At 34.3% G+C, this 19225-nt stretch overlaps 1 protein-coding gene across 1 annotated transcript in view; it reads right to left on the bottom strand.

The window, feature by feature from the left end:
- LOC6051429 (MOXD1 homolog 1) overlaps positions 1-18757 on the bottom strand; it is a 100515-nt gene extending 81758 nt beyond the window's left edge. The window contains exon 1 of the mRNA XM_038254823.1: positions 17464-18757. Within this exon, the coding sequence (XP_038110751.1) occupies positions 17464-17769 (306 nt within the window). The 5' untranslated portion in view covers positions 17770-18757. The remainder of the gene's footprint in view (positions 1-17463) is intronic.
- Between the last annotated feature and the right edge of the window lie 468 nt (positions 18758-19225).

Below are 19225 nucleotides of genomic sequence, written 5' to 3'. Positions count from 1 at the left end.
GTGAAGAAGTGAAGAAGTGAAGAAGTGAAGAAGTGAAGAAGTGAAGTGAATTAACTTATCAAACTTACCGCCGGTATGCCTTGCGAGAAGAGATGCTACGGAACGGATTTTGTAAACGATTCTATTCATAGAATTTGATTAGTGAAGAAGAAAAAAGTGATGGAATGATATTAGGGCATCTTCAAGAATAAAACATTTGGGATAACCTCATGATGCACTTAGCCAAAACATCCAATCCAATCAATCCCAACAAAAGTATCAATGACAAATCGATCAGCCCACCCAGCCGAGCCAAAGCTAGTCCCACTCTATTGTAACATAATACTACCACTTGCTTCCAGGAAGAGATCCTTTCGACTGACGGAATCCTACATCTGAAGGACCGACTCCCCCGCGGGACTGGCGAAGCGAAAAAACAACCCTTTTTGCCAGCGTTTATCCACGTGAATAAAAATTCGAGCGATTCCACGGAGCACATAACGCTGGGCAACCAATGAACAAACATTCCAACCTCCACTCTTCTCGAACCTCGTCAGATTCTGCCACCCAAGATATGTATGCAGTTTTTATCTCATCTTGCCCTGTACGTTACAAGTAGGTATCTCGTCCCTTTATGCCAACAGCCGGAGTACGTAACGTCAGCCGGCAGGTTCTCCAATATGTGAAGCATCACTTTTCAACCCGGCCAGCATCCTGGAGGATGAAACTCTTCCGGTGCATTTTTATATAAGTTGAGTAAGTGGACCAATTTTTATAAATTTTTAAGAAAATATATTTAAAATTTATACAATTTTATCTCTCTTCTAATCTGTAAATATTCAAATCTTCAAATCTTCAAATCTTCAAATCTTCAAATCTTCAAATCTTCAAATCTTCAAATCTTCAAATCTTCAAATCTTCAAATCTTCAAATCTCCAAATCTTCAAATCTTCAAATCTTCAAATCTTCAAATCTTCAAATCTTCAAATCTTCAAATCTTCAAATCTTCAAATCTTCAAATCTTCAAATCTTCAAATCTTCAAATCTTCAAATCTTCAAATCTTCAAATCTTCAAATCTTCAAATCTTCAAATCTTCAAATCTTCAAATCTTCAAATCTTCAAATCTTCAAATCTTCAAATCTTCAAATCTTCAAATCTTCAAATCTTCAAATCTTCAAATCTTCAAATCTTCAAATCTTCAAATCTTCAAATCTCCAAATCATCAAATCTTCAAATCTTCAAATCTTCAAATCTTCAAATCTTCAAATCTTCAAATCTTCAAATCTTCAAATCTTCAAATCTTCAAATCTTTAAATCTTCAAATCTTCAAATCTTCAAATCTTCAAATCTTCAAATCTTCAAATCTTCAAATCTTCAAATCTTCAAATCTTCAAATCTTCAAATCTTCAAATCTTCAAATCTTCAAATCTTCAAATCTTCAAATCTTCAAATCTTCAAATCTTCAAATCTTCAAATCTTCAAATCTTCAAATCTTCAAATCTTCAAATCTTCAAATCTTCAAATCTTCAAATCTTCAAATCTTCAAATCTTCAAATCTTCAAATCTTCAAATCTTCAAGTCTTCAAATTTTCAAATCTTCAAATCTTCAAATCTTCAAGTCTTCAAATTTTCAAATCTTCAAATCATCAAATTTTCAAATCTTCAAATCTTCAAATCTTCAAATCTTCAAATCTTCAAATCTTTAAATCTTCAAATCTTCAAATCTTCAAATCTTCAAATCTTCAAATCTTCAAATCTTCAAATCTTCAAATCTTCAAATCTTCAAATCTTCAAATCTTCAAATCTTCAAATCTTCAAATCTTCAAATCTTCAAATCTTCAAATCTTCAAATCTTCAAATCTTCAAATCTTCAAGTCTTCAAATTTTCAAATCTTCAAATCTTCAAATCTTCAAGTCTTCAAATTTTCAAATCTTCAAATCATCAAATTTTCAAATCTTCAAATCTTCAAATCTTCAAATCTTCAAATCTTCAAATCTTTAAATCTTCAAATCTTCAAATCTTCAAATCTTCAAATCTTCAAATCTTCAAATCTTCAAATCTTCAAATCTTCAAATCTTCAAATCTTCAAATCTTCAAATCTTCAAATCTTCAAATCTTCAAATCTTCAAATCTTCAAATCTTTAAATCTTCAAGTCTTCAAATTTTCAAATCTTCAAATCTTCAAATCTTCAAATCTTCAAATCTTTAAATCTTCAAATCTTCAAATCTTCAAATCTTCAAATCTTCAAATCTTCAAATCTTCAAATCTTCAAATCTTCAAGTCTTCAAATTTTCAAATCTTCAAATCTTCAAATCTTCAAGTCTTCAAATTTTCAAATCTTCAAATCATCAAATTTTCAAATCTTCAAATCTTCAAATCTTCAAATCTTCAAATCTTCAAATCTTCAAATCTTCAAATCTTTAAATCTTCAAATCTTCAAATCTTCAAATCTTCAAATCTTCAAATCTTCAAATCTTCAAATCTTCAAATCTTCAAATCTTCAAATCTTCAAATCTTCAAATCTTCAAATCTTCAAGTCTTCAAATTTTCAAATCTTCAAATCTTCAAATCTTCAAGTCTTCAAATTTTCAAATCTTCAAATCATCAAATTTTCAAATCTTCAAATCTTCAAATCTTCAAATCTTCAAATCTTCAAATCTTCAAATCTTTAAATCTTCAAATCTTCAAATCTTCAAATCTTCAAATCTTCAAATCTTCAAATCATCAAATCTTCAAATCTTCAAATCTTCAAATCTTCAAATCTTCAAATCTTCAAATCTTCAAATCTTCAAATCTTCAAATCTTCAAATCTTCAAATCTTCAAATCTTCAAATCTTCAAATCTTCAAATCTTCAAATCTTCAAATCTTCAAATCTTCAAATCTTCAAATCTTCAAATCTTCAAATCTTCAAATCTTCAAATCTTCAAATCTTCAAATCTTCAAATCTTCAAATCTTCAAATCTTCAAATCTTCAAATCTTCAAATCTTCAAATCTTCAAATCTTCAAATCTTCAAATCTTCAAATCTTCAAATCTTCAAATCTTCAAATCTTCAAATCTTCAAATCTTCAAATCTTTAAATCTTCAAATCTTCAAATTTTCAAATCTTCAAATCTTCAAATCTTCAAATCTTCAAATCTTCAAATCTTCAAATCTTCAAACCTTCAAATCATCAAAACTTCATATTTTCAAATCAGCTCCTTTCACCCTAAAAAAACATGTTACACATATTTGCAAATGAGGAGCTGCAAAAAGGACCTCCGCCATGTTTGCACTTGTTGGCTCTTTTTACATGTACATGCGGGTGGCGGCTCTGGTACTGAGCGCGCGTTGGTCCGAGAAAGATAAAGAAAACTGGCACCGAAATGTGTGTCATTGCGGGCTGTAATCTGGGTTACAGACATTTTCTTTGCTGTAGATTTTGTAAAATTGCGGTCTGCTATCGACATTGACGTGTTGTGGTTCAGTTTGATGTGGTTTTTCCAAACTATGGTTACACGACTTTGATGCATTTACGAAAAAAATCTATCCGAGTAACTGTATACGTGGTTTGTGGATGGCCCCCATAGTTGAATGAATCATAGTTAAAATTACAACTTGAAATGCACAGCTAAAAGCTATAATTGCGTCTGTGTCTGTCGCGGGTGACCATGAACGGCCATGATCAACGACGACCAACTTTTTCGAAACTTTTTTTTCGTAAAATCGCTGTAACTCGTAATGGTTAAAAACAAATCCCTGATGTTTACATATCAAAATCTTTGTAATTGCCTGTCTACAACTTTGTAGAACATTGTTACACTCTAAAAAATAACCCTGCAAAGTTAGGAAAACACGAAATTATAAAATAAATTTTTTTGTTCTAAATGAGAAAATGACCCTTTTGGGTTAATGTAGTTTCGAAAAGTACATTAAATTTCCCTTAAAATGACATGTTCCAAAAAAATTTACAGTTGAGTAACGGAAAATGGCAGAGTTTTTAAAACTTTTTTAGTGTTTTCTTCCATGATTTTTTTTTGAATTTTGAGTACGCTATCAAATCGGACGTCCAATTTTACATGAAAGTTTCTTTGACACCAAATTTCTATCTCTTCACCGTTTTTTTTTCGCCTGCTCAAAAATGGAAGGGGTCGTATCGCCATTCCGTCACTAGATATCAAAAACGGATCTCGGATTCGTGATCAGGGACAAAAGTAACTCCTTAGGACAAAGATTCACGCTAATCGAAGAGGGGTCGGGGCAACTCGCCATAGTCTCATTATTTTAATGAAAAAAGTGTATTTAAATGTTTTTTACACTAGTTCAGTTGTTTTGCAATTAATGAATTTAAAAAAATGTAAGATTTGACGAAAACAAAAATTTGAGCGAAAAAAATCTTACATACATCGACAATTTTTTAAAAATCAAAAGAACGCATTTCTAATTGATTTCAGCTGATTGCACTGAAATTTTGATGTTTTTGATTTTTTTTGCTCCCTGATTTTTCGAAAATTTCAAAATATTTACACCAGCGTAATTTTGATGTCAACATAACTTCTGAAAAGGTATGCAAGTAAATAATTTTCCTCTTTTCATATTTGAGACCAAGTTTTGAAATTTTGGTGTAAACTAACATTTTTGACATAACATTAAATATCTATGTAAATTTACGCATTTGGACGATGCATCTACTTATCTTACTCCTAAAGTTTGGCGTCATTGAGATTTGCCAATTATTGTATATTTTAGTGTGGGATTCATTCTGCATTGTTTTTTTTTTATAAATAGAAAGTATTTGCCCTGCGGAAGTTAAGGCTATTCGAGGTGAGCAGTTCTCTACGGAATCGGTCTTTTTTCTTTAATTTTAATTTTTGTATTTTTTAATCCGGCTGAAACTTTTTTGGTGCCTTCGGTATGCCCAAAGAAGCCATTTTGCATCATTAGTTTGTCCATATAATTTTCCATACAAATTTGGCAGCTGTCCATACAAAATGATATGTAAAAATTCAAAATCTGTATCTTTTGAAGGAATTTTTGATCGATTTGGTGTCTTCGGCAAGTTGTAGGTATGGATATGGACTACACTGAAAAAATGACACACGGTAAAAAAATTTGGTGATTTTTAATTTAACTTTGTCACTAAAACTTGATTTGCAAAAACACTATTTTATTTTTTTATTTTTGATATGTTTTAGAGGACATAAAATGCCAACTTTTCAGAAATTTCCAGAATGGGCAAAAATCTTTGACCGAGTTATGATTTTTGAATCAATACAGATTTTTCAAAAATCGAAATATTGGTCGCAAAAATTTTCAACTTCATTTTCGATGTAAAATCAATTTGCAATCAAAAGTACTTTAGTGAATTTTGTTAAAGTGCACCGTTTTCAAGTTATAACCAATTTTAGGTAACTTTTTTGAAAATAGTCGCAGTTTTTCATTTTTTTAAATTAGTGCCCATGTTTGCCTATCTTTGAAAAAAATATTTTTGAAAAGCTGAGAAAATTCTCTATATTTTGCTTTATTGAACTTTGTCGATACGACCCATAGTTGCTGAGATATTGCCATGCAAAGGTTAAAAAACAGGAAAATTTATGTTTTCTAAGTCTCACCCAAACAACCCACCATTTTCTAATGTCGATATCTCAGCAACTATAGGTCCGATTTACAATGTTAAAACATAAAACATTCGTGAAATTTTCCGATCTTTTCGAAAAAAATATTTAAAAAAAATTAAAATCAAGACTAACATTTCAAACGGGCCAAACATTCAATATTACGCCCATTTGAAATGTTAGTCTTGATTTTAAATTTTTGAAAATATTTTTTTCGAAAAGATCGGAAAATTTCACGAATGTTTCATGTTTTAACATTGTAAATCGGACCTATAGTTGCTGAGATATCGACATTATAAAATGGTGGGTTATTTGGGTGAGACTTAGAAAACATAAATTTTCCTGTTTTTAACTTTGCATGGCAATATCTCAGCAACTATGGGTCGTATCGACAAAGTTCAATAAAGCAAAATATAGAGAATTTTCTCAGCTTTTCAAAACTATTTTTTTCAAAGATGGGCAAACATGGGCACTAATTTAAAAAAATGAAAAACTGCGACTATTTTCAAAAAAGTTACCTAAAAATGGTTATAACTTGAAAACGGTGAACTTTATCAAAAATTCACTGAAGTACTTTTGATTGCAAATTCGATTTTACATCGAAAAATGAAGTTGAAATTTTTGCGACAATATTTCGATTTTTTGAAAAATCTGTATTGATTCAAAAATCATAACTCGGTCAAAGATTTTTGCCCATTCTGGAAATTTCTGAAAAGTTGGCATTTTATGTCCTCTAAAACATATCAAAAATAAAAAATAAAAATAGTGTTTTTTTGCAAATCAAGTTTTAGTGACAAAAAGTTAAATTAAAATCACCAAATTTTTTTACCGTGTATCATTTTTTTCAGTGTAGTCCATATCCATACCTACAACTTTGCCGAAGACACCAAATCGATCAAAAAATTCCTTCAAAAGATACAGATTTTTGAATTTTTACATATCATTTTTGTATGGACAGCTGCCAAATTTGTATGGAAAATTATATGGACAAACTAATGATGCAAAATGGCTTCTTTGGGCATACCGAAGGCACCAAAAAAGTTTCAGCCGGATTAAAAAATACAGAAAAAATCGAATGACCGAAATCTCAGAGAATTGCTCAGGTACAAATACACAAAGAGCTTTTTTGTTCTTGATTGATGAGTTCAGGTCGTAATAAAATTGTAGATTAATGAACATTTTTAATCTTTATTGGTATCCATGCAAATGTTTATCATTAAATATCCAATATATTGTTTGAATGTCCTGAAGTCAAAAAGTGCAATTTCAGTGAGTAATTGATGCTAGAAGCAAAACTTCAAAAGTTCAGTCCAAAAAACATATTCGAACAAAAGGGTCAATTGAGTGTTTTATCTGGCACGATTGCCATGAGACCAGTGTGGATATCACTGACGAACCACTCGACGAAAACCCAAATGCAAATAAGTACTGAGCTCAAAAAACGGTCGGATAGCGAAAACAGAACCCAAATAAAACCCGTAAAAAAAATCTCTTCACATTTTATTTACCCTGCTTCGGCGGGCGAGCTTTGCTGTTTTTTTTCCTTTTCATAAAACGCTGATTTTTCAACTTATTGTTCCGCTCTGGAACGAAAAAAAAAGATCTTCCATGGGGAAACAAAACTGACCGTTCCTTTATGATTCGGCACTGTTTTCTTTTAATTCAATTACAAACCAGTTATTGAAACATCAAATGCAGATAGGCGGAAAAAATAAGCTCAACTTTTCTCTCTTCCACTTTATTTCTTATTCACGATTGAGTGGTGAGCTTTTTCGCTGCGATAGATTAAAAGTCACCGGTATGAAACAGGCAGAACAAACTTTGTGCAAAAACCGAAATATATTGCCTGCTGCTGGCCTGGTTCTGGGTTGGTAAACACGATGACGTTGAGTTACACGCAGATTTGGCGAACCGTCAGCCGGGGAGTAATTAGATTTGGCGAGATTTCCAGTGTACCCAGGCAACATCGGAAGACCAGACTGGAGTTTTATGGTGTCTGCACATGCTGTTGCCGCCAGTCAGGTTCCAGATCGCTGAAGCGAAACTCTCCGGCGCGGGGAGAAGACAATACCGACAACTTTGATAGAACTCATTGTGATTTATGTGAATTTTGACCTTCACTGGTGCGTAGTTTTGGTCTGGAAACATGAATGAAAGGTAGTTTTATGTCATGTTTGAAACATAAATTTTAATCTTGGAACCTCAATGAACACATAAGTGAGTTTCAATGACTCTTAAATGAAAGTAAGAGAACTCTCCTAATCATTTTAAAAGTTCAATGTACCTAAGAGAATCGCTTCTCGTTTTTATTAAAGTACTAAACTCTGGAATTGCCAATCCGAAAAAAATCTGTTCACCTTTTCTGTTTTGGATTCCAATCACAAAGTAACCAAAATAAACAGAGCTCCAGTATACAGATGGAACGACAGATAGCAATTCGGTTTTCGAATTTGCATCCAAATTGTGTACATTTCCCCAAATGTGTCATCGTGTCGAAACCGTATCTTGGGCTGGGAGTGAAATGTAGAACTTCCTCGGGACTTTCCTGGTTCTCTGTCAGGTTCAATCTTAGGGGTCGAAATTAGTCGATAAATCTTGTTGACGTGCCATCTTCTGCGGCTAATTAGTGTGTTAGTACAAATGTCTTACATTGTGGGTGAGATTTGGCGCCGTGATGACAGCACGTTACCTTGTTTTGTTGGGATGAAAATTGATAGCATTCGCTGCGTGATGCAATCAGTCAATTTAATTATTCAACATGAAAAATAATACCTACTTCCTCCTCTCACACACGGTGCGAAATCCTTCAAGGACTGAAAACCCGTAATTCGGCTCATGCAAAATCCGAAAAGCTTCACGCGCGCATTAAACAAAGTTACAACTTTTCAAAGGATTGTTCCGCCGTACGAGAATTTGAATGGGAAATTTCATCAATAAGGCGGTTCGAAAAGCGATTCACAACACATGTCGACGAGCCCCGGCGTGTGCTGCCTGGAGTGGGCTCAATATAATTTTTACTCTGGTGCGAAAACGTAGAGTCAAACTTCCTGAAGCACTGAATAGGGTAACTTTTTGATTCTTTTTGCTGTTTTTGTGAACTAGTTGTGAAATTGAAGATTAAAAATATTATTAGATTTTAACCATTTTGAACAACAAAAACTGGAAATTCTGATGCTATTAAGGCATTGGTATAAAATTAATTTTGACAAATTTAAGAAATTTACTGCAATAAAGGAAAAACGGCGTTACCCTCAAACATAACATAACATTTAAAAAATGAAATGTTTGGAATTAATTTTTAGTTGAAAAAAGTGAAATAAAAAAAGTTCTTCATGTACCGTAAACCGGGGTGACTGTGATAGGATTTCAATTTGTTTTTAGAATATTTTACAACAGGTAAGGTTTTTCTCAAGATTATTATTTTTAAAACATGTACTGGGGTAGACTACACAAAGTCTATGCCCTATTTCGGAAAAAAAGTTTTTTCAATAACGTTTAGAAAAATAGTTACGTTAAAATTCTTAGTTTTAATTCCGGGGTGACTTTGATAGTCATAGTTTTTCTTGTTAGAATCATATTCAAGATGTTCAAACTTTATTTGTACGCTAAATGTACTTAGAGATGGTATAGCTGATATAGTTTTTAAGAAAACAAAAATCAATTTTTATATTTAGTTAACTAAGTTTACAAGCTTTTTGACAAAATACATATAAATTTTAGGTAAAATTGTTAAAAAGTCGGAATTTTGCCTGAAATTTGTTTAAACTAGTTTTGTTTATAAAATTATCGATTTATATTGCATTTTATACTGAATTCAAAGCACGAATCACAAGTTTTCACATTTTAAATGAAATTTGTTCAACTGAAATTGCCTACAAATTTTGAGATTTTTTTTAATTGGGTCCTAAAATGAAGCTTAGATTGCTGATATTATTGTTTACAGCGATAAAGCTTATTTTTCTGAGTACAATTACCCTTTGTACGACAACAAAGAGTTTAAAATGGATTTTAAAATCTATTTTGAAAAATTATCCTCGCGGTCCTTCTTGACAGAAAAACTCCTACGTTCCAAAGGGAACATAGTTGATCCATCGAAAAAATGTTGTCTTGTCATTTTTTTTGCATTAAAATGAAAAAAGTGATCAGAAATGGTTTTTGATCGTGTTTTTTACCGTTGTACATAAAAATTGACACAGGGCTTTAGTACCCAATTGTGTTTCAAAAACACATATTATTTATTATTTACAAACTTTTCTAACCTTCTCCTAGTGGAAAATTGTCCAAAGAATCCGAAAATGCATTCCGTTTTCCGATTAAAAAACATGTTCTTTGAGAAAATCATAACACTTTGAGAAGTTTAAAATAATGACTTTCATCAACATTTTCTTAACGATAGTTAACTAACTTTTTAAACTTGTCAAAATGTTATGAAAAGTTCTGCTTGAGGTACTTTGAACACTTCTCTACCACGGTCAGTATGTTTCTAAACCATTCCTTACGTATTTTAATTGTACTCTCCATTTTGCGGAAAAATCGAAAACCTATCAAAGTCACCCCGTTTTACGGTATCAACTTTATATCTGAAAAGTCTTGATCAGGAAATTCTTTTTAGGACTTTGTTAGGTTTGAGATTTTTCAGCAAAATGAAGAGTACAAATTAAATATTTACGGATTGCTATGGAGTCACGCTGGTAGTCACCATGGTAGAGAAATGTTCACAGTACTTCAAAAAGAAGTTTCCATAAAATTTTGAAAAGTTACACCCAAAACTGGCAGCGCTAGTCCGAGAGAATGATGGTCTCGAGTCGAGAGAATAGTGGTACCATTCACGGACGCAGAGAACACAGCTCGAGATGGGCGATAGAACTATTCTCTCGAGGTTCATTTGCAAAAAAAGTTCATCCGTCAAACAAAAAACCAAAAGTGTCGACAACGGGAATCGAACCAGAGACCTTTGACAAACCAATCCAATGACTTAGCTGCCTCGGCCACCACAGTTTGGTGATCAAAGAGAAGTCAGAAGTCGATGTATGACACTTGTTGTTTATTGATTCAACTAACGAATGAACTCATTTGTTATGATGGTGTGAGTTGGTACCATTATTCTATCGATTTTGGCACTGAGCCCTCAATAAATTTTGAGAGAACGATTATCTCGACTCTGAATTTTGGGTGTAGTTATGTATTAAAAATTAAAATGTTAAAATGTTGATGAATACCATTATTTTAATATTTTCAAAGTGTCATGGTTTTCTCAATGAACATGTTTTTGAATCGGAAAACAGAATGCATTTCCGGATTCTTTAGACAATTTTCCACTAGAAGAAGGTACCGTAAACTGGGGTGACTTTGATAGTCCGGGGTGACATTGACAGAAATAAGATATGGCTACTAATTTTGATACATCCAATGTAACGGTCTATTTTTTGCATATATGTTCGATAATAAGCTATCCCTTAATGCTTACATACTCAAAATTCTGAAAAATGTTTTGATATTAATTTAACGGGCATTTGAAAAACCTATCAAAGTCACCCCGGGCTATCAAAGTCACCCCAGTTTACGGTAACATATGTTTGTAAATAATAAATATTATTCGTTTTTGAAATAAAAAATGTGAAAACTTAGTCTTTATTAATCTTAAACATTATAAATAAATACGATCGATTTTTTTTATATATACAGCTATGTTTTTGAAGTCAGATTTTTCTTAGGATCTATTGCGACCATTAAAGATATATTTAAAAAGGATAGAAAACTTGCAACAATATTCAATTTTAAAGAATTCAACTTTTTTTGAAGAACTGCTCACATTTGAAAAATGGAAAAACTCACAAAGAAAAGGTTGTTTAATTAAAAAAAACTTAAAAAATATTATAGAAGTCGACCTAGAACTGCTCATGTTTGAAAGAATGGAAAAACTCACAAAAATATTACGACAAATAAGAAAATGCTGTTTTTAATAATAAAATAAAAAGTTAAAAAATATTTTAGAAGTCGAACTTTTTTTTGGAAGAACTGCTCATGTTTTAAAAAATGAAAATCTTAAAAAAATGGTTAGGAAGTTATTCTGTTTATTTAATAAAAAAAAGATCATTACTAAAAAGATGGATAAACCAAGGATAACTCACAGAAAAAATCAGATTTGTCTGCAAAAAAAATTTTTTTCAAGAATTTTTTGAAGTTTATAATTATAATTATTTGTTTCATTTTTTCACATTGGACCTTCTGTCCTTTCGACGTTTTGTCCATTCGACCTTTTGTCCACTTACGATTTTTTGTCCAATCGACCTTATGTCTTTCGAACTTGTGGCATTCGACCTTTTGTCCATTCGACCTTATGTATTTCGACCTTTTGTCACACATCCCAAAATGGAATATGAATCGATATTTTTCCAAACAAAACTAGTTTTATCGAATTCTGGGCAAAATTGTGAGTTTTTAACAATTTGACAATGGGTCTGGGGGGTGAGATTGAGTCATAAAATTTCAGCATTTTTGTATGACCCAATCTCACCCCCAGTCCCAATGTCACCCCTGATGACAGAATTTTGTTAAAAAGCTTATAAACTTTGTTAACGAAATATAAACATTGCTTTTTTTTCTTAAAAACCTTAGTGATGGAAACCTTAGTGATGGTACATTTGACATAAAAATAAAATTTGAACACCTTAAATCTGATTTAAACAAGACTATCAAAGTCATCCCGGAATTCGAATAAAGATTTCAACGCAGCTGTTTTTTTAAACACTGTTGAAAAAACTTTTTTCAAAAATAGTGTATGGACCTTGTGTGGCCTTGTCCAGTACATGTTTTAAAAATAATAATCTTGAGAAGTTGGAAAATTGGAAAATACACCCCGGTCACGGTATCAGCCAATCGCAAAAATGTGGCAATGCTATAATTCATACCTTTTAAGCATTAAATGACATCATTTAACTTTTGTTGAAATTAGTTTTACAAAAATCATAATTTAAGGATTAAACTCGGCCATCCTAATCTTCCAGTCATCTGGCCTACCAAAAGTTGCTCTGTTGCTGATGCGAATAAAAATTCAGAAGCCCTCTCATTCCTGGCCCTGGATCGAGCAGATGCCACTTCTCTCCCCGTCATCATCCCCGCATTCAGCACATTTTAACATTTTATACATTGTTTTTTTTTCGGGGCTTCGAAAAACTTTCCCTCCGAACATATGCGGCAATTCTCTCGTACACATAATTATCCTGGTGGAAAATACCCATCACACACACACATACACACATGTGCTTCATCCTATTATTACTTTTCGAGTGTATCAAAAGAGGGCTGATTCTGATGCTGTGGAGGCACATATGCGCAACAGAGTGCCTCGGAAGAAGGTTTGTAAGGACGAATCTCTGGTGTAGGATTTGCGTTTCGAGCGGATTACAGGGGCTGTCGACATTTCAATGATTGCAGTTCATCTGGGATTACCAACTACTATGAACTAATGAAGATAAGAGAAAAAGTTGAGCATGCCAATGACACGTGTCTACATTTCAAATTAAGAGACCACATTCTATGCGCCTGATTGCCTGCCAGAAGACACCAGATATCCTCCGTCAGGAAAAAAGGGAGCCCTGATTGAACGTTGACGATGCAACGTGTTCAGCACTTTGCACCCGGCATCCTGTAAGCCCAAGCGACACTCTGGAAAGTAGTTTGGGGCGGCCTTTCCCTTCTTCCTCGGAGAAACAACAACGTGTTCATGTTGTTTTGAAAGTTTCCTCAACCCAGAGAGAGAGAGAGAGAGACAGTCACGTGGTTCGACGAAGAACTGCAAGCCATAATTGTGGCAACAGCAAAAGAAGGAAGTTCAACAGCATTCGATGGCCTACATGTTCCGTCGATGTACAGCTGCTGTCTTTATTTTCGAATGCCACCACAGGAAAGCAGCGACGACGACGACGACGACGACGTTACATCCTTGAAAGCAGAGTACTCTGTCTACCGGCAGCTGCTGGGCTTGGTGTTTTGGGGCATGAATAATGAACGGCAGCAGTCGTCAGTCAGTGGCGTAGTACGAGCTTCGAAAGGTTCTTTTTTTGGGTTGAGGGATACTTTGCGAACAAAGTGGGTCTCGTCCAGGGACCACGCGTTTGATGGCTTCGACAGCGTATTTTTGGATGAGCCATACGGCACGTGTAGAAAAGCATTTTTTGTAGCTTGATGTGCCCACCAGTTGTTGCAGTGAATAGGGAACTAGAAATTGAGAGATTTGCCATGGTCTGGAACACATTTGAAAGATTAATCGTTATTAAATTTTAATTAATTAACGTTGTACAAATAGTTTACAACGGATTTTCACATGTTTTTTTTTCAATGAAAGTTTAAATTTTTAGCAATTGTCCTCTGATTTTTAATCAAAATTCTGAAAGTAAGACAAAACATGAAATTAAATTTGCATTGGCCTTAGCTGTTTTAACAACAAACGTTACTTAATCCACCTTTAGGTGGTTGGTGCCTTCCTCACATTCATAAAGTCAATACATTCAGTAAAAATAGCAACATTCCCCCTTAACATGTTTAACAAATCAACTTTATTACTCATTTCTTTTGATAGGGTTCGCAGACCTTCAATATTTCTGGTTCATCGGCAAGGTCTGATAAAAAAACCTATCCAACGATAGTTCGCATGGAAGGTTCAGACAATATTTTTATCACAATATCTGAAATCCGACCTCTAAAAAGTGTATAAATAACTCTTAAGTGCCAATAACTTTTGATAGGGTTGTCAGATCCTTGATGTTTTAGGCTCATTTGAAAGGTCTTGTGATTTTCTAACTAGCGACGGGTAGCATGATGGACCTGGACATTATTTTCATTGAAATATCTGAGATCCGGCCCTCAAAAAAGTGTATAAATAACACTTAAGTGCTAATAACATTTGATAGGGTTGTCAGATCTTCGATGTTTTAGGCTCATTTGAAAGATCTTTCGATTATCTAACTAGCGACAGGTCGCATGATGAACCCGGACATCATTTTCATTGAAATATATGAGATCTGGCCTCCAAAAAGTGTATAAATAACACTTAAGTGCTAATAACTTTTGATAGGGTTGTCAGATCTTCAATATTTTAGGCTCATTGGAAAGGTCTTTTTAATACTTTTCTGAAAATGTATAATATGATAGGTTTTCTTGCAAAAACCACCCTTTTTACAATCTTCCGGACACACGCCAACATCGTTTTTTTTTGCATAACTTTTGAAGCACTTAACTTAACTTGCTGAATTTAAATAGAGACCTATGGGACCCCAAGACGGATCGAATGAGACTAATACGGTCAAAATCCGTTCATCCAGTCCGGAGATAATCGAGTGACAATTTTTTTGTCCACCCACCAACACACATCCACACATACATTTGCTCAGAACATGATTCTGAGTCGATATGTATACGTGAAGGTGGGTCTACGAGGTCGAATTAAGAAGTTCATTTTTCGAGTGATTTTATAGCCTTTCCTCAGTAAGGTGAGGAAGGCAAAACAGTAATATTTTTAAACAAATATTGTTTTTCCTGTGAATTTAGAGTCCGATTTAGATTTTTTTTTTTCGAAATTTGCAGCATTTATTTTTATATTCCAGTTTGCAATATTTGACCATTGATTTGGATAAAAGTTATTCCATGCATTTTTTTAACAAGAAGCCATTTTACATGATTAGGTTTTCTATTTTCTTGACTTCATACAATTTTGGGAGCTGTTCAGCCAAAATGGGTAGTTATGTGAATATTCGAGAATCTGTATCTTGAGAAGGGAATTTTTGATCTTCGACAATGTCATAGGTTATGGTTTGGAGTTATCAGAACAAAATAGGTTAGTGAAAAAAATCGAAATTTTCCAATATGTTTCATGGGATAAATGAGGCATAGAGTTTAGGATTGTGCGAAATCTGGTACCGAAAATATGACTTTTTGATTTTTTTATTTTTTTAAACATTGAAATTTATGTCAAACACAATTTAAAAAATCATTTTGAGAATTTTAGTTTGTTGTGCAATTTAAAAATACTATTTTAAGGAAAAGTCCTGCAAATTTATTTTTGAAATGCTTTGAAATATCCTACAAATTTCTTTGTTTGACCATCTTGATCGGATGGCTGGTTGGTGAGACACAACCTCTCAAAGTTTGAATATTGTAAAAAATGAGTTTTTCTCAGTTATACGTAATAAGCCCTCATTTTTGAACTCAGGACAACTCGGAAACGATTGGATCGATTTTTAATGAGAAAGAATGAATCTTTTGTGAAAGTTTTTGCTCTTTTTAATCAGAATAAAAAACAGTCTAATAAAAACATGTTTTTTTATTTATTTTTAATTTTGCTTAAAAATTCAAATAAGGCCGCAGCAAAAAAATAATTAGAGTCCGAGGGCAAAAATACAAATAAAACAAAATCAAAATTTCATTGGTTATAGACGTGCATAATAAATCGTCATCATGGATAACCCCTGGCTTGATTCTTAAGGTAAAAAAGAGTAACGGTGCCAATTTTGAGCCAAATCGGTAAAGGTTTTTTTCATACAAAAACGTCTTCTATAAATCGCTGATAACTCGTCAGGGTTAACTCGGATCGTTTTGTGATCTTCGAGTTTTGATTGATTCGACACATTTAACGCCACCTTTTAAGGAAATTTTGTTTTTTTTTGCTTTTTTCGACTTCGACGAACAAATTTCAATGATCAATATCAACCCTTAAACCTTAACCGATTTGGCTCAAAATTAGCACAGTTACTTTTGTTTACCTAAAGAGTCGAGCCAGGGGGTATCTCTTAAGATTTTCAAAAAAAAAACATGTTTCTTGTCACCTCAACGTGCAATAAACTGAAAACAAATTTTAAATGCATTTATTTTTTGAAAATATTTTTAAAAGTCTTTGTCACCCCCCTCTTCAAAATCGGACCAAAAATCATAGGGCATTTTTTTTTCAATTTTTAAAATGTCGATGGAAACTCAAGTGCAATCAGCTGAAATCAATTTAAAATATTTATTAAAAAATCCTTTGAACTTATGAAAATTTTCGATAAGTAACGCAAAAACTTTTTTTCCGCTATTTTTTTTTGTTTTCGTCAAATGTTACTTTTTTTTTAAACTAATGATTGCAAAACAACAACTAGTGAAAATGCATTTTAAAACACTTTTTCAAATGTTGAAACTATGGTTTGTTATTTCAATTTTCATATTTTTTTTGCCCTGCCTAAAGTTTTGTGAAATTTCGATTAAAAGTTCCGCAAAAAAAATTGTTGCCTCAAAAATGATTTTCTAGTGTATAATAGTGTGTTCCAAAAAAGGCGATGTGACGGAAACAAAAATCTCATTATAAAATGCTGATGAAAAAATACAAAAATGATTGAAAGTTGAAAACCAAAAGTGTCTAATTGATGACTACGCTCCTCTAATACAACACTTTAGTCATCGAAGTATTGAAGCCATAACCTGTAATTTATTTAAATTTTAAATTTATGTATTATTTTCTTGCTCGTCCTCTCGACTTAGGCCAAAGTCAAGGCACATAAACTTTTTAAAAATATTATCATCAGCAGTCAAATTACAATCCAAATTTTTAGGTATTTGAGAAAAACGCTGAAAAGATATGACTAGAGTTTTTCTACTGTATAGAGTGGTCAGTTTAACGAATTCATGAAAGTCTTATTAAAGTAATTAGTATTTTAATTTCGTGGCAAATATATTTTTAATTCCTGAATAAAAAAAGAAAAATGCGATGCACTGTCGATTCAGCTGTTCTGAAAATTAAATCGTCAACCAAATTTAAATGTTTTTTGAGTTTACTGAATTTGGATTTTGTTATTGGATGTCCTTGTTTGTGGTAAACATAATCTAGAACGAAAAGGTCTAAATTCAACAAACTTACCAGCACACTCGGCTTCCCGGTGCGATCGTCAACCCAGGCCAGCACCAGGTCCGATCCGCTCATCCGCTCCGACTTGTGCGAAAATCCCAGCCCTATAAATCCTCTGGTATTCACGGTCACCGTGAACACGATGTCCTTGTGGTCGACCTTCCACTCGAGCAGATACAATCCGTTGGCATCCATAATCTCCGACCGGGTCCACTTGTGCCGGACCGGTTCGATGGCCGTCGCCGCTTCTACTCCTACGGCGGCCACCACCAACACTAACGCCACCAGCACTGGCAGGTAATTGCTTAATTTGCCCATATCTATGGTTTCACTGGGCGCGCGAACTTTACCTTTGCTTTGTTGGGGCGCGCTTTATTATATTTTGATTGAATGGATTGGAAAATCACTCTCCCCCGCCACTACAGCCACACACATACACTTTTTGGCGGTGAGGATTTCTCACCGAAAAAAAAAACTTTTCAAAATAATTATAATCAAGCTCTATTTGGCTTGATTATAGCATTATCTCACTTATTCACTCACGCTAATTCAATTATTTTCCTCGAGGAATTAGCCGTTTTCCGAACTCAACACAAAACAAATCTTGGACGAGGTTAGGGAGAACTGAACTCCACACACTACACAATTCAAACGAAGCGCCAAATTCTTTGATTTGGCTCAAGAGGTTTCCTTCCTCACTCTCCCTTCGCTTTTGGATCCACGCAAATCCACACTTTTTTTCGAGGAGAGATATATTCTCACGATCCGTACAAGGAAGACTGCATCATCTTCGCCACACCAACCGTGGCTCAGGTAATAAATATCACTTCCCGTCACCCGAATTCAAATTATTCAAATGAATTCCAAAGCCGGAGGCTTCGCCGCTGGAGAGCTGTCCGGTGTCCGCTGAACCAGCAGTCCGTAGTCGTTATCGACTCTTCTTCTACCGATTCTGCTGCTGCTGCGACTGATTCTGCTGCCTGTGACGAAGGAACTGCATCGTCGTCGACGATTTCGGACGTTGAAGAGATAACGATCGCGAACTCCACCACGAAAGCCGGTTCTTGGATATGTATCGATTACCGGTCGTTACTGCAAGCCGGCCGGCCGGCAATCTTTTGGGTCGTCGCGAAAATAAGCGATAAAAACCACACACAGACACACACTCACGATTGCAGAAAAACTGCAAAAAAAATGTCCGAAATACGGCTAAGCTCTCTCGGCTAAACGACGACGTCAACCTGGACGACCTGGAGGGAACGAACGCGACGTGTTCTGGAAGAAGCGATCCGCGCGCAACGGACTCAACGCAGGCTCTGCGCTGTGGGACTGCTGTTGTTGCCTGGAATCGCACTCTCTTTCTCTTCTGCGCACCCGGCTTACCCACACAGAGACAGCAGCAGCATGGGCAGCATGGTCGCGCGCGTGAACATAAGCCGAAAGCATAAAACCGGCATGGCAGGGAGTGTGAAAGAGACGGAAGGAAAACATACACTCGGGTTTTTGCCTTTTTCTTATGGGACCTCTTGAGCAGTGCCGGCTGTGAAGAGTTTTTAGCGAAAATTTTTGGCCTCTTCTCTCCGTGTCTTTCAGTGCCAGTGCATCGGAGAGACCGTGGACGTTGTTGTTGCGCCAAGCCGGCAGGCTGGCCCATGCGGTAGCTGAAGCCCTTCGGGCCATGCTTCCTACCTTGGCACGGTGGGATGCAATGTGTGGTTATAACTAATCGAAACTTTGGATTATCGAATCACGAAAATATTTTTTTTTTCGGTTA

Source organism: Culex quinquefasciatus, chromosome 2, assembly GCF_015732765.1.
Source record: "Culex quinquefasciatus strain JHB chromosome 2, VPISU_Cqui_1.0_pri_paternal, whole genome shotgun sequence".
Taxonomy (NCBI): domain Eukaryota; kingdom Metazoa; phylum Arthropoda; class Insecta; order Diptera; family Culicidae; genus Culex; species Culex quinquefasciatus.
The sequence above is the reverse complement of the archived record's forward strand: the minus strand, read 5'-3'. Positions and strand labels throughout refer to the sequence as shown.